General features: G+C 45.9%; 1 protein-coding gene across 5 annotated transcripts in view; it reads left to right on the forward strand.

Annotated features, from left to right (window-relative positions):
• The window catches only part of MAP3K3 (mitogen-activated protein kinase kinase kinase 3), a 72,693-nt gene that overhangs the window by 44,592 nt on the left and 13,083 nt on the right, over nucleotides 1-15,018 (forward strand). For all 5 annotated transcript variants that reach the window (XM_055258632.2, XM_055258631.2, XM_055258634.2 and 2 more), the window contains one exon: nucleotides 13,499-13,632. In XM_055258632.2, coding sequence (XP_055114607.1) covers nucleotides 13,499-13,632 — 134 coding nt within the window. The remainder of the gene's footprint in view (nucleotides 1-13,498; nucleotides 13,633-15,018) is intronic.

The following is a 15,018-nucleotide window of genomic DNA, read 5'->3' on the forward strand; positions in this document are numbered from 1 at the left end:
TTACTGGGAGCTATATATGGAAATGATTTTCCTGGCTGAGAATGCTGAGGAATGAGATTTCTGTGAAGTAGTTCCTGTTTATCTGGAAAATGGGCAACACAGCCTCTTAGCATACCTAGATCCTGGCTTCCTTCATTCAGCAAAGCGTTAAGTACCAGCCGTTGGGCTGAGATGAATGCTGCAGTGAAACATTTGGAAGACCAAGGGTGGCTGGAGCAGATTCCACCTGGGAGAGAGGGGCTTTCACAGAAAAGGTAACATCAGAGCTGACACTCCAAGGAAGATTTACTGAGCATCAAGTAGAGAGAGATATCTCAGGCATAGTAAGGAGCACCTGCCAGGCATGATCGCAAAAGAACTTGGTGGGTTCCAAGAACCCCAGGGGCTTTGCAGTGTGTTTGGGGTAAGGTAGATTATTACTAGTTAACCCAGGATTCCTGTGGATCCCACTTTTGAGAGTCTGGGGAGAAAGCCCCCATTTCTTGAATTGTGGAACTTGTATCAAAAGGGAAATCTGGTCTTCTCAAACATCGTGTTTGGGCCCATTGAGAATGGGCTGAGCCTGTGAGCCTTTCCATAGAGCCAAGAAATGGGAGAGATGATTTCTAACTGGAACGATCTGGAAAATGCATTCTGAGGGGAGCTGTTCCAGCTGGACCTTGAAAGATTATGGAGGATTTCCATAGGGGACAAGGGGAGAGAGGGCTTTTAGACTATGTCTGTGGAGAGCTCACTATCCTTCAGGTGCAGGCTGGCTGATACATTTGGAGGAGGAACAGAGAAGGCCAAGAAAGGATGCCTGGGTGTTTTCTAAGGGACTCTCAACTGCACTCAGACTTTTTTGGTAGGCAGTGGGAAGCCACTGAAAATGTTTGCCCCTTATACCCATCACCACTATAATATTTATCATGTTGTCTTTTTTTCTTTTTTCTTTTTTCTTTTTGAGACAGAGTCTCACTCTGTCACCCAGGCTGGAGTGCATCAATGCCATCTCGGCTCACTGCAACCCCTGCTTCATGCTCTCAAGCAGTTCTTCTGCCTCAGCCTATTACAGGTGCACACCACCACTCTCCTAATTTTTGTGTTTTTAGTAGAGGTGGGATTTCGCCATGTTGGCCAGGCTGGTCTGACTCCTGACCTCCGATGATCACCTGCCTCGGCCTCCCGAAGTGTTGGGATTACAGGCGTGAGCCACCATGCTCCAACCTATCATGTTGTCTTATCTCTCTTCCATCATACTACATTTTTGTTCATTCATTCAAAAGATAATTACTGGCTGGGCATGGTGGCTTATGCCTGTAATCCCAGCACTTTAGGAGGCCAGGATGGGTGGATTGCTTGAGCCTCAGGAGTTTGAGACTAGCCTGGGCAACATGGCAAAACCCCGTCTCTACAAAAAATACAAAAATTAGCCAAGTGTGGTGGTGCATGTTTGTAGTCCCAGGTACTTGGGAAGCTGAGGTGGGAGGATCACTTGAGCCTGGGAGGCAGAGGTTTCAGTGAGCCATGAATGTGCCATGGTACTCCAGGCTGGGCAACAGATCGAGACCCTATCTCAAAAAAAAAAAGTAATTACCAAAGTATCTACTATGTGCCAGAAATATGGGAAACAAAAAGGAACACAGGCCCTGTCCCTGTGGCCTTTACAATCCATGGAAAGACGGACATTTACTTGTTATGATGTGATTAATGTATAATTACAAACTGTGACTGAAAGGTGTGTGGTGCTGCAAGTGGACTAAGAAATGGCTGGGCATGGTGGCTCACAACTGTAACCCCAGCACTTGGGGAGGCCGAGGTGGGTGGATTGCTTGAGACCAGGAGTTTGAGACCAGCCTGGCCAACACAGTAAAACTCCATCACTACTAAAAATGCAAAATTAGCTGGGCATGGTGGTGAGTGACTCTAGTCCCAGCTACTCAGGGGGCTGAGGCAGGAGGATCACTTGAATCTGGGAGATCGAGGCTGCAGTGGGTGGAGATTGCACCACTGTACTCCAGCCTGGGTGACAGAGTGAGTGAGACTCTGTCTCAAAAAAAAAAGAAAGAAAGAAATGGTGGGCTATAACTAAGGGATGGGACCTGATCCTGATCTTGGGATGGGACCTGATCCTGATCTTGGGGCCAGGAAAGCCTTAGGCATGAAAGGGATTTGGGAGTTAGGCAAAAGGGATGCAAGGAAGAGGGTTCCAGGCAGGGGATGTTACAAGAGCAGAGGCCTGATGGCAAGAGGAAGTGTGGTATGTCTGAGAAATGGAAAGAAGTCCAGATAGCTGGAGAGCTGGGAGCAAGGGGAAGGGGAGGGCAGGATGAAGCTGGGGAGAGAGGCAGAGCCTTGAGGACCCTGGTTAAGATTCTGATCATTGCATGGAAAGTAGTGAAAAGCTACTTTAGAGTTTTTAAGTGAAGAGGAGTGGGTGGTGTTACATATTCATATTTGTATTTTGAAAAGATCGATCTGGCTACAGTGTGGATAACAGATTGGAGGGGGCAAGAATGCATGCAAGGGAACTGCATTAAGCTAATGCAGTGGTCCAGGTAAAGAAAACTAGGCTTGGAGTAGGCTGGTGAAGTGCAGAGAGGAAGGAGCAGGTGAACTTGTGACATTTAGAGGTAAAACTGACAGAACATGGCGTTTTGGTGGTTCTCAAAGTGTGTTCTGTGGATCCTGGGGAGTCCCTTGGATCCTTTGACCCTGTGAGTTCAAAATTATTTTCTTTTTTTTTTTTTTTTGTGACGGAGTCTTGCTCTGTCACCAGGCCGAAGTGCAGTGGTGCGATCTCAGCTCACTGCAACCTCCACCTCCCGGGCTCAAACGATTCTCTTGCCTCAGCCTCCCGAGTAGCTGGGACTACAGGCATGCGCCACCACGCCCAGCTAATTTTTGTATTTTTAGTAGAGATGGGGTTTCACCACGTTGGCCAGGATGGTCTCGATCTCTTGACCTCGTGATCCACCTGCCTCAGCCTCCCAAAGTGCTGGGATTACAGGCGTGAGCCACCATGCCTGGCCCTCAAAATTATTTTCATAATCATGCTAAGACATGACACTCAATTCTCTCACAAGGGTACAGTGGAGTTTTCCAGAGGTCATGTGCCTGAGGTGATGTCATCACTGTAATGGCTTAATGGCATGTGTGCTTGTATATGATTGTATTCTTAAAATTTCTTTTTTCCTCCACTGGTTTCTCCTGAGAAAATGTTTTTAAAATTTCTGAGTTTTAATTTCAAATACAGTAAATATCAGTTGATATATCCTACATAAATAAAAGCTAAGTGGCCTCAGTTTTAAGGTGCAAAGGGGTTCTAAGACCAAAAGGCTTAAGAATTACTATGGTATTGGATTGAATTTGCAGGTGTTTTCAGGAGGCTAAGGTGGGAGGATAGCTTGATTCCAGGAGTTTGAGCTCAGCCTAGACAACATAGTGAGACCCAATATCATTTAAAAAAAAATGAGGCCGGGTTTGGTGGCTCACGTCTGTAATCCCAGCACTTTGGGAGGCCGAGATAGGTGGATCACCTGAGGTTAGGAGTTTGAAACGAACCTGACCAACATGGTGAAACCCTGTCTCTATGAAAAATACAAAAATTAGCTGGGTGTGGTGGCATGCACCTGTAATCCCATCTACTAGGGAGTCTGAGGCAGGAGAATTGTTTGAACCTGGGAAGCGGAGGTTGCAGTGAGCTGAGATGGTGCCATTGCACTCCAGCCTGGGCAACAAGAGCAAAACTCCATCTCAAAAAAAAAAAAAAAAGAAGGAAGAAAAATATTTTGCAGATGTTGAGAGAGAGAGGGAGGTAAATTACTGCTCTGTGGAGATGAATAAATGGCATCGCCTTTCACTAAGACAGGAATACTGGAAGAGAGCCTGGTTCCAGGTGCTGGGAATAGGTAGACTTAATGTTTTAGCCATGTTGGTATTGAAGTGCCTCTGATACAGCCAACAGGAGATATCAGAGAGGCAGTTAGATATATAGGTCTCTAGCTCAAAGGGGAGAAAACCAGGGCTCGTGAAAAAATATTGGAAATTGTTATGTTGAAACCATGGGCCCAGGGGAGAGTGCCTAAGCAGAGACTATAGAATGAGAAGAAAAGAGGGTCCATGATTGAGCCTTAGGAACCCAACACTTAGTGGCCAGTTAGAAGAGGATGAGCCTGCGAAGGACACAGAAAAGGAGTAACCAGAGAAGTAGGAAAGGAAATTAGGAGTGTGGGGAGAAGGCGTTACACAGAACCATCCAGGTTGGTAAGGACAGACCAAGGGTAAGAGACAGAAACCTGTTCTTTTCATTCACAGATGTTTGAATGCTTGCTGTGTGCTGGTACAGATAAGACTTTCTGGAAGGGAAACAGAGACAGAGTCAAGGTATAGCATGAGAGACTTGGAAAAGTCCTAGCAGTAGAAATGGGGTCAAAGAAGTCCTTGGTTAGTAAGCCTTAGCAATTCAGCCTTCCACCGGGTTCTTCTGTTGCCTCCTTGTCATCATCATTTACATACATGTGAATATTTAGTGAGTCTGCTGCAAGCGGGCTACTCAGTTCACACCACAACATTTGCATTGATGGGAAAGCGCAGGGTAGCCCAATCAAATTCCAGACATGTATATTTGAAATTCTTCTTTATTTTGGATTGAAAATCAGCTTTCTCTCACTTTACCCACTGATTCTAGTACTGCTCTCTTGAGCAACAGATAAACACAGATAAAATCTTTCATATGACAGTTTTTCATTGTTTGTTTGTTTGTTTTTTTTTTTGAGACGGAGTCTTGCTCTGTCGCCCAGGCTGGAGTGCAGTGGCGCAATCTTGGCTCACTGCAAGCCCCACCTCCTGGGTTCACACCATTCTCCTGCCTCAGCCTCCCGAGTAGCTGGGACTACAGGCGCACACCATCATGCCCGGCTAATTTTTTTGTGTTTTTAGTAGAGACAGGGTTTCACCGTGTTAGCCAGGATGGTCTCGATCTCCTGACCTCATGATCCGCCTGCCTCGGCCTCCCAAAGTGCTGGGATTACAGGCGTGAGCCACCGCGCCCGGCCTGACAGTTTTTCAAATATGTGAAGCCAGGTATCATGTTTACCTTTTGTTCTTTCCATCATAATATGCATACCTTGAATTCGAGATTTTTTTCAGGCCATTTAGTCTGTTAAACTAGTTCATGCTAAACAAACGAAACAGAAACAAACAAAAAAAACCCTACTAAGTAATGAGTTAATCCAAAGGAGTTAATCTCTCTGTGGGGAGATCACTAGGCAGACAGGTGGAATTTCCTTACCTGAAGATATCCTCTCTCATACCTTGGCCTATGGAAATTCTACCTACCTTTGAAGCTCAAGCACTATTTTTTCATGATACATTGGGTGGTGCCCTGAAGCCATGTAACCAAGCCTCAACTAAAGGACTTGTCGGCGGGGCGCAGTGGCTCATGCCTATAATCTCAACACTTTGGGAGGCCAAGGTGGGCAAATCACCTGAGGACGGGAGTTCGAGACCAGCCTGTCCAACATGGTGAAACCCTGTCTCTACTAAAAATACAAAAATTAGCCAGGTATGATGGCAGGTGCCTGTAATCCCAGCTACTCAGGCCGCAGAGGCAGGAGAATTGCTTGAACCTGGGAGGCAGAGGTTGCAGTGAGCCCAGATCGTGCCACTGTACTCTAGCCTGGACAGACCCTTGGTCTGTCTCAAAAAAATTAAAAAAAAATAAAAATTATCCAGGTGTGGTCGTGCGCATCTGTAATCCCAGCTACTTGGGAGGCTGAGGTGGGACAATCGCTTGAACCCGGGAGGCGGACGTTGCAGTGAGCTGAGATCGTGCCACTGAGTTCCAGCTTGGGCAACAGAGTGAGGCTGTGTCTCAAAAAAAAAAACGGACTTGTCCCTGCTACATTATTCTGACTCCTGTATGGTCTAAGTTCATCTTGTTAAGTACCTTTGCCTCAGTTCTCACTCTGTCTTTCTCCTTATCTTGCCACTTTGTCCCATAGTGAGGCAAGCCATACTCCAACGCTTGAGTGGAGGCAATCAGGTTTTTCTGGAGTTTGGTAGTGAAATGGTGGGCCTGCCAATTGTGGTGGTGCATGCCTGTAATCCCAGCACTTTGGGACGCCAAGGTGGGTGGATTGCTTGAGCCCAGGAGTTCGAAACCAGCCTAGGCAACATGGCAAAACCCCATCTCTCTGTCACCCAGGCTGGAGTGCAGTGGTGCCATCGTGGCTCACTGCAGCCTCAACCTCTGATCCTCTTGCCTCAGCCTCCCAAATAGCTGGGACCACAGGTGCTTGCCACCATACCTGGCTAATTTGTTTTTTGTAGAGATGAGTTCTCACTATATTGCCCAGCCTGGTCTTGAATTCCTGGTCTCAAGCGATCCTTCTACCTCAGCTTCTGAAAGTGCTAAGATTATAGGTAGGAGCCACCATGCCCAGCCCAGGATGTTTTTAGGCTAGAGATATGAGAAAGTGTATGAAGGGAGGGATAAAGACAGCTGAAAAGGAGGGGTTAAAGGTGATGAAGAGGAGACCGTGGGGGAGCTGACTCCTGCTGGAGATGAATCGAATCCAGGTAGAGGGTTTATAATGCTTTCGCAAGGAAGAGAGGAGCCTTCTGCCTCTGAGAGACGAGGAGGGAAAATTCAGGCAGAGGACAAGAAGGAATGTTGAAAGGATGAGGGTGGCTTATAGCGACAACTGGGCAGTAAACAGAGAGCAGTGCGCAGGACTAGCTTCCAGTCCTAGTACAGATTTGAAGGGGTAGAAACCACGACTGCAAAGGTAGTGACCATACACTTGAAAACAAAATGGTTAGCTTCTTTCATCTCCAAAGTTTTTTTTCCCTCCTTGCTATAAGTTCTATGATGCTACATGAGATCAGAAACTTTGATGGTGGTAGCAGCTCCAAAATAAAATGGGAATTTTGAAAGTTGAAACATAGAAGATGTTCTTAGGGTCTTATGGAAATTCTACCCACTACTATGTTCTACAGAGTGTGGTCCACTGTGAGCATATTGGTAAATATTAGTTAAGATTTTCTATTGAGAAAAAAAGTTTGATTTCTCTCCCCATCTCATCTGTCCCTGAATAGAGAAAAGAGTTTAGAAAATAGTTGGTGGCCAAAAAAGCTATCTCTTTATACTTGCAATGACCTGCACATTAACACTGACCCAAAGCCCTAGAACTCCCTGCGGAGACAACTTCCTGACTGCATCAGCTTCCTGATTAGGGTTCTCTTATGAGACGGGCCAGAATCTGAGAGCCTGTAGTTCAGCTTTAAGTCAGAGTACAAAGCAAAAGAACCTACCATATCCTAGGGTGAGAGTTTATCTTTGACTCTGCTTCTTTGGGTTAAGGAGGCTGGTAGAGAGCTAGCACGCACCGGGAGGAATGAGGATAGCTGGCAGCTTAAACCCCGCTTTTCTCCTGTGTAAAATGCCTTCATGGGAAGCTGTGGGCCTCTCTGAACAGTGGAACTGCTACTGTGCTCCTTTGCTTCAGCTGGTGGCACAGATGGCGCAGTGAGGCTAGAGCAAGTTCAGGCTGGAATACCAGGGAAGGGTGTCCCAAGAAAGCCTGTGACCCCTGCCTATGCAGCCTTCTGAGACCTACGGAATTAGCTGTTTTGCATAGCACTGTGCTTTGTGCTGTCTGGCTCATTGCTATCACTGCTGGTAAATATGTAACCTTTAGTGAGTTTTATGGTCCAGTATCCTATCCTATTCAGCTCCCTGTCTCACTTGCTCTCAACTGTTGTGTATATCATTGGCTCCCAATTTCTGAAATGAAGATTAAAAACAAAACTGAAAATGCCCTGGAGCAGTTCTGCCAACTCCTGGTTTTTCCATTCGGTTCCTCTGATAGCCATTGGTTTGGGGAGACTTCCTTTTCCTGCTCCGGCCTGTGGGCCTGTGCACAATAGCAGCTGGCACATAGCCCATCAGATAACAAGGCTGGCTCTCTGCAGGCGCAGTGTGGATTGGAAAAAGTGAAAGTCTCTGGCTGGAAATAAAAGCTCAGAAAACCTTTGCTATTTTTCCCCCCAGACCCTCCTGGGTCTGTAGTGCTGGCCTCATGTGAGCTAGTCCCATCCCACCTGTAAAACCAGGGGAGAGTTCAGTGCAGCTGATGAAGGAGGGGACAGGTGTCAGGGGGACCATGGATATTTTATCCCAGGGAAGTCTCACCCCAGACACTCCAAGTGACAGGTTGAGGGCATTTCATCCTGCCTGGGCATAGTTTGGACCAGTGTCTGAGGTTTCATAGAGTTTTTCTTTCTCTCCAATCAATCCCTTACAAGAGACATTTTTATTTGTTCTAGGTAAAATATATAATACAGCTCCAGAGTGTGTTGGTCAGAGTTCAGTTGCACAGAGGAGAACCCAATGTAGCTAGTTTCAGGAAGAAGAGATTCCATAAGCCAGAGGTGCACATTGTGGATTATGGAATCAATGAGGGAAGAAAGAGAAGCAGGCTCTAGGTTAAGATACACCACAGAGCGTCCTCCCTCTTCTGTAATCAGGAAGCCACCGGTCCAGAAGTCCAGTGCCCCTCAGTTCTGGTCCACACCTGTCTGTCAACATCAGCAAAGCTGGAGACCAGGTGTGGGGCCTCTGCTAACACTGTGGCAGAAAAACCAAAGGCTTCTGTGACTGCTCAGGAACAGCAGGAAGCCTGTTAATCTCACAAAAGTGCATGTGATTAGCTGAACCTAAAGAAAGTCTTAGAAATACAGCTTTTAGCCAGTTAGCTTCTGAAGTACAGGAAGGCACACTAGAAGGGTGGAATCCATCTTGCGCCTACCCCATATATCTGCCACATAGAGTGAAGGGTACAAATGGGATTCAATGGAGTTCCTACCGTGAGATGGGGTTATGTAGATATGTACCTGTGCCAGCACATTTATAACTTCCAAAAGAAATTATGAGGCAGATAGTTCTCCACATTTTTGCAGTTGAGGAAATTGAGGTGAGAGCTTAGATTATTTAACTAATGAGTGGCAAAGCCTGATCTGAACCCACGTATATCTAATTTCAAAGCTTAGTCTTTTCTCCGTGCACCTCGCTTACCTCCTTAGAGTTGCTTCTGCAGCTGACAAATGTTGCTGACATGTGGACTGAATTGCCCTAGAACTTGTGGACTACCCAGATGTCATCCAAAGCTAAAAGTAGGAAGCAGGCATTAGGCTAATTTTTATAAGCAAAGGGTTAAATAGTGCTCTCTCTGTGTTCCGTGGCATGATAGGGCTTAGGAAAACCATCCTTTTTTCACAGTTGCACTGGAATTTTGTGTTACAGTAGCAAGGGAAGCAGCCAGGTACATGGGTCTGTGAGGTCTGGGTCACTGGAAAGTGGAGTAGTTCCCTTGGTCCAGATTTCCCCTAAACCTCCATCTTGTTTTTGCCTACAAGCCCTCTGTTGGCCAAGTGGCATTTTGTATTCCTGGCCTCTGACTCCCAAATGACCATGGAGAAAACAACTCTGAATTTGAGCTGCATGAAAGATGCCACTGTGGATGTGGCTCACATCTGTAATCCCAGCGCTTTGGGAGGCTGAAGCAGGAGGATCCCTTGAGCCCAGAAGTTTGAGGCTACAGTGAGCTATGAACATGCCACTGCACTCCAAAGAAAGAAAGAAACATGGCACTGTGCTTCCCCTGTGCTGCCAGGAAGTCCCCACGTTAGCCTCCCTCCTGCACCTGGCAGGCTGTCATATTTCCTTGTGGATGGGATCTCCATCCTCCATAGGGATTACCCATGGGGAACAGATGGCCTGGCCAGTTCAAGGAGAAGTTTTGTCTTGTGCCACTGTGTTGAGCAGCATGCCTACCCTTTTTGGAAATAAATTATGGTCCCCAAATTGCCTTGGCTGAATTGTATGAGAGTCACAAAGCCTGTTTTCTCACTTCAGCCCCACCATAAAGTCACTTTATGGCTTTGGGGCTTGGGTTTCCCTCTGCGCAATGTGGATGATGATAATGCACCACCACTGCAGGGGTGCAGTAAGGGTTAAATGAGAGGTGACAGTATTTTTTTAAGAAAAAAAAATTGCCTTGGCTGATTTTATTGCTCTGTTAGTTCATGGTACAATATCCCTAAATTTATACTCAGAGTAACTTTAGTTTCTGTTAGGACTTAGAAAAGACCATTTCAAAGGCATGGCTCAGATACCCTTTATCTCAGAATTGGTGGCCTCTACCCTGTGAGTGAGATGTTGAGACAGGAAATCCAGCAAAATTCTATGCCTGTTTTCAGAGCAATTTTGTTTCTGGCCTCTGCTCTGGAGTCAGGTAGGGAAGCCAGATTACTGAGGACCCCATGTTAGCTTTCCTGCCAGAGAAACATCCTTGGAGGGAGGCTGGGGTGATGTGTCCAAGAAGATTTTGGGAGTATTCTCCAATACCAGTTCAGTGGTGAATTCATCAGAATGTATTCAGCACAACCACATGAACCATATGTTCTGAACAACTGACAAATATAGAAGAATTAAAGAGTCAGTTTCAACTGGGTGCAGTGGCTGACGCCTGTAATCCCAGCACTTTGGGAGGCTGAGACAGGCGGATCACCTGAGAACAAGAGTTCGAGACCAGCCTGGCCAACATGATGAAACCCTGTCTCTACTAAAAATACAAGAATTAGCTGGGTATGGTGACGGCCACCTGTAATCCCAGCTACTCAGGAGGCTGAGGCAGGAGAATTGCTTGAACCCAGGAGGCGGAGGTTACCTTGAGCCAAGATTGTACCACTGCACTCCAGCCTGGCCAACAGAGCAAGACCATCTCGAAAAAAAAAGAGTCAGTGTCAGTTTCCTGAAGGTCGTTGAAAAACAATAGTTTTAAGCTTCTTAGAAAGTGTCTTTCAAAGAGCAACCCTCTGGCCAGGTATGGAGGCTCATGCCTTTAATCCCAGCACTTTGGGAGGCCAAGGCTTGAGACCAGCCTAGGCAACATAGCGAGACCCCATTCCTAGAAGTGCACACAGACACACAGAGCAAGCCTCCCTGCCATTCTTTTTTTCCATTAAGTATTTTTCTTCCTTCTGAGGGTCTTTGAAATAGGGGGAGTCTCTCTGGCTCAGGGAGTTTGTTGAGCTCCATCAGTCTGTCACGCCCACCCTCTTTTCCAGGATGTTCTAAGACCCTGGACTGGGCTCTTGAGCACCCTCTGCTGTAGATGCTTAGTCCCTGGTGTACTACCTCTACTTCCAGGCACAGGCTGAGTGCTCCTGGCTCCACATGAGCTTTTGTTTTGTTTTGTCTATGAGACAGGGTCTTGCTCTATCACCCATGCTGGAGTGCAGTGGTCCAAACATGGCTCACTGCAGCCTCAACCTCCCAAGCTCAAGCAGTCCTCCTGCCTCAGTCTTCCAAGTAGCTGGGTCCACAAGTGTGCGCCTGGCTAATTTTTAAAATATTTTTTGTAGAGATGGGGTCTCACCATGTTGCCCAGGCTGGTCTCAAACTCCTGGCCTCAAGCATTTCTCCTGCCTCTCAAAGTGTCAGGATAATAGGTGTGAGCCACTGCACCTGGCCACACATGAGTTTTTGAGCAATAGGAAATATATATACATATATATATAAACATGTATATACACACACACATATAAAACTAAAACTGTGTGTCTCAGATTTTCCATCTAAAACTGGTCTGGACTAGGGATCTATCATCAAGGAAGGAGGGAAGCCAGGCATGGTGGCACCTGCCTGTAGCTGAAGGGGGAGGATTGCCTGAGCCCAGGAGCTCAAGACTAGCCTGGGCAATAGAGTGAGACCCTGTCTCTAAAACAAAACAAAACAACAAAACAATAGAATGAGTCAGGTACTTCCCTAGGTCTCCAGCTACCAAACTTGGTCTGTCTTGTTTCCTTAGCCATTTCCACAGAGCATCTTGCCTGCAGTTCCATTTCAGAAAACCTAGTGCTACAGCCCCTGAACTAGACTGGAGAAACCAGCCAGCAAGGAAAGTAACCTGCATTGTTGAGGGATGGTACTTCTGCTATTCCTGGTGTTTGGGAATTGCTGGGTCGTGGGAGAGAGGTAAGGGGTGGTAGATAAGGGAGTGGAGGGCTCTTGTGTCTCTGGTTTTCTAAACAACAGGATAAATTTGTTCCCTTCAGAACAGGAAAAGGGTTCAGGATAAGAGTCCTATGTTTAAGTTTTGAAGCTACAAGAAATATTTGTGTGGGTATAGTTAAAGCTTTTTTTAAAACCTTCTGAAAATTGGCTCTTCTGGTTTGTCTGGTGAGCTTAGGAAGGAAAAAAGATGCAAACTTTTGGCCTCATTTTTGTCTCCTCTGATCATGGAAAGCAACACAGCCAGTCAGAAAAAGCTCTTGGGCTAGGAGGAGGGAGGACCTGATTTCTCGGACTCAAAATCCCTTATGGCAGAAAAGCATTGCTCAGTGACTTACAAGGTGTGTCTCTGCACAGCTCTGTCATTCACTAACGTTAGGATGATAAACCATTTCATCTTACAAGCTGATGTGGTGAAAGTACCTGTTAATTGGTTTTATAGTCTCTTACCTGTAAAACATAAATAATTGTTTTTGGGTGTTTTGGGGTTTTTTTTGAAGATTTAAGTTCCTTGAGTCTCCGTTTCCTCCTCTGTTAAATAAAGCAAATGTTTACCTCTCAGGATTGTTGAAAGGATTAAGTGAAGTAACAAATGTAAAAATACCTTGTGGAATGATTGCCACTTAGCAGCCACTCAAAAAATATTTGCCAAACCTCTGTTGTAGAGATGTTGAAAATCAAATGAGGTTAATTACTGTGAATGTGTAACAAAAAGTAAAGCACCACATAAATGCAAGATAATATCATTACTCAGACCAGCCTGAGCAACATAGTGAGACCCTGTCTCAATTAAAAAAAAAAAGGTAATATCATTACTCATAAGCCAGGAAGTGTGGGAGTGGATAGGAATGGAGAAGCCTGCCTTTTGATCCTGGCCAGACCATCAGGAAGGCCTTTTTACCTCATAGAGGTAGAGAACAAATAAGGGGAGACACTGTCTGGGGGAACAGGGCAACAGAGAGAGATGCACAGGTATATTCAGTTACCTTTCCCTGGTCCCCAACCTCAAAATACTGCTTGGGCCCAAAACTAAAGAGGACTAAGCTGATGCATTGAGCTGATGGGAGGAAATGGCATTAGTGCTCTAGAGGAAGAGAGAAGATGACATTATGAAGGAGTAATTATATATAAGAATGTTTTTAAAAGCTAGTCTGATTGCCAGCTAAAACGGTCTCATAGGGGTTATTCTGGTTTCTGTTTTGTGCCAAGGTTTTTTTGGTCGGATATGCTGTAGTGCCTGCTCCATCTCTGGAGTTTGTTTCCTATTAGGAAGAGACTTTGCCTGAGGGAGCTGGCACATGCTGGACTTTGGTGCCATGACCCATCTGAGTCACATTCCTGACCTCTAGGGCCTAGTGTCTCTGAGTTGGCCTCATGCCTGCTCCTCTTGGGCCACACACCCTGGGCTCTGTTGTTGAAAGCCTCCTTTATGTGCTCTAGGCTCCCAGAACCCTGGCCGAAGCTCACCTCCCCCTGGCTATGTTCCTGAGCGGCAGCAGCACATTGCCCGGCAGGGGTCCTACACCAGCATCAACAGTGAGGGGGAGTTCATCCCAGAGACCAGCGAGCAGTGCGTGAGTATAGGGGGGCTGGGATATGCCCGTGGCCTGTAGCAGCAGACCAAGGTCATAACAAGGGGCTCTCAGTAGTCACAGTGCAGAACTGAGGGACGTGAACCCCATTTGAAAGCTCTTTTATAAACCAGGCCTGCCCAAATATGGATTGTCCCTTTTTAAGGGCCAAATAACAGTTTCTGCCAAAGATGGGATCTAAAGGATTTAAACTACATAGTTTCCTTGCTGTTGGGTGAGGATTTAACAGGTTTTCCTTCATCGCGGTCCTCTCATTGTTCCTACAGACAGGCACCACCACGCCCAGCTCATTTCAGTAGTGTTTTAACATATGACTGGTTCTAAAGTGACAGGTTATGTTTTTCATTGGATATATTTTAGTTTTGCTGTTTCTTGATGAAAGGTAGGGAGTAAACCATATCAAAATTACACTGTAGGATTGATTAGGCTGATCTTCTATGATGGTAGACAGTTGTATTAGTTATCTATTGCTCCATAACAAATTACCACAAACTTAGAGGCTTAAAACAATATATATTTAACATTTTCCAGTTTCCGTGGGTCAGGAGTCCAGGCATGACTCAAGTGGATCCTCTGCTGAGGGTCACACAAGACTGTGATCAAGGTGTCAGCCAGGCTGCCTGCCTTTCTTGAGTTTGAGGCTCTCTTCTAGGCTCAGATGGTTGTTGACAGAATTCAGTTTTTTTTGGCTGTAGGACTGTGGTTCCTCTTTTCTTCTGAATGTCACCCAAGGGCTTCTCTAAGTTCCCTTCCTAGAGGCCACCTGCAGTTCCTTGCCATGGGGCCTTCTCACAACATGGCAGCTTCTTCAAGGCCAGCAGGAGAATCCCTTGCTCCAGTCTGCAAAGATGGAGTCATAAAATATCACATAATCATAGGAATGAATATTCTATCCTCTTTGCCATAGTCTATTGGCTAGAAGCACATCACAGGTTCTACTTGGACTAAAGGGAAAGGCAGTTCATTGGGACTAACTGGTAGAGGGAGCGATCACCTTAGGGTGTGTCTACCACAGTGGCTCAGCCATTTTAGTGGCTAGCTTCTAAACTGGTGGCTTACTCAATGCAAATGGCAATTTGGCTTAGTGAACTCAGCAAGCGTGAGATCTCTAGCTTCATTCTGGTCTTTTCAATAAACTTGCTTTGATGTAAAAGAAAAGGCTGCTGTTATACTTTGTGGGATTTGGCCTGAGAAGGGGAATTTTCTTAAGGGGAAAATGTCCAACAGAAGGGCCTGTGCTGTCACATGGGAGATCTTACAAAAAACTGATTCTTGTAACTTTTCTTTCATTATTCAAACTATATAGGCTATGAGAAGCCCTTTGTACTCTTCTTCCTTCTATACTCCTGCCTTCCAGATAAATTCATG

The sequence above is a fragment of the Symphalangus syndactylus genome, chromosome 20 (genome assembly GCF_028878055.3).
Source record: "Symphalangus syndactylus isolate Jambi chromosome 20, NHGRI_mSymSyn1-v2.1_pri, whole genome shotgun sequence".
Taxonomy (NCBI): domain Eukaryota; kingdom Metazoa; phylum Chordata; class Mammalia; order Primates; family Hylobatidae; genus Symphalangus; species Symphalangus syndactylus.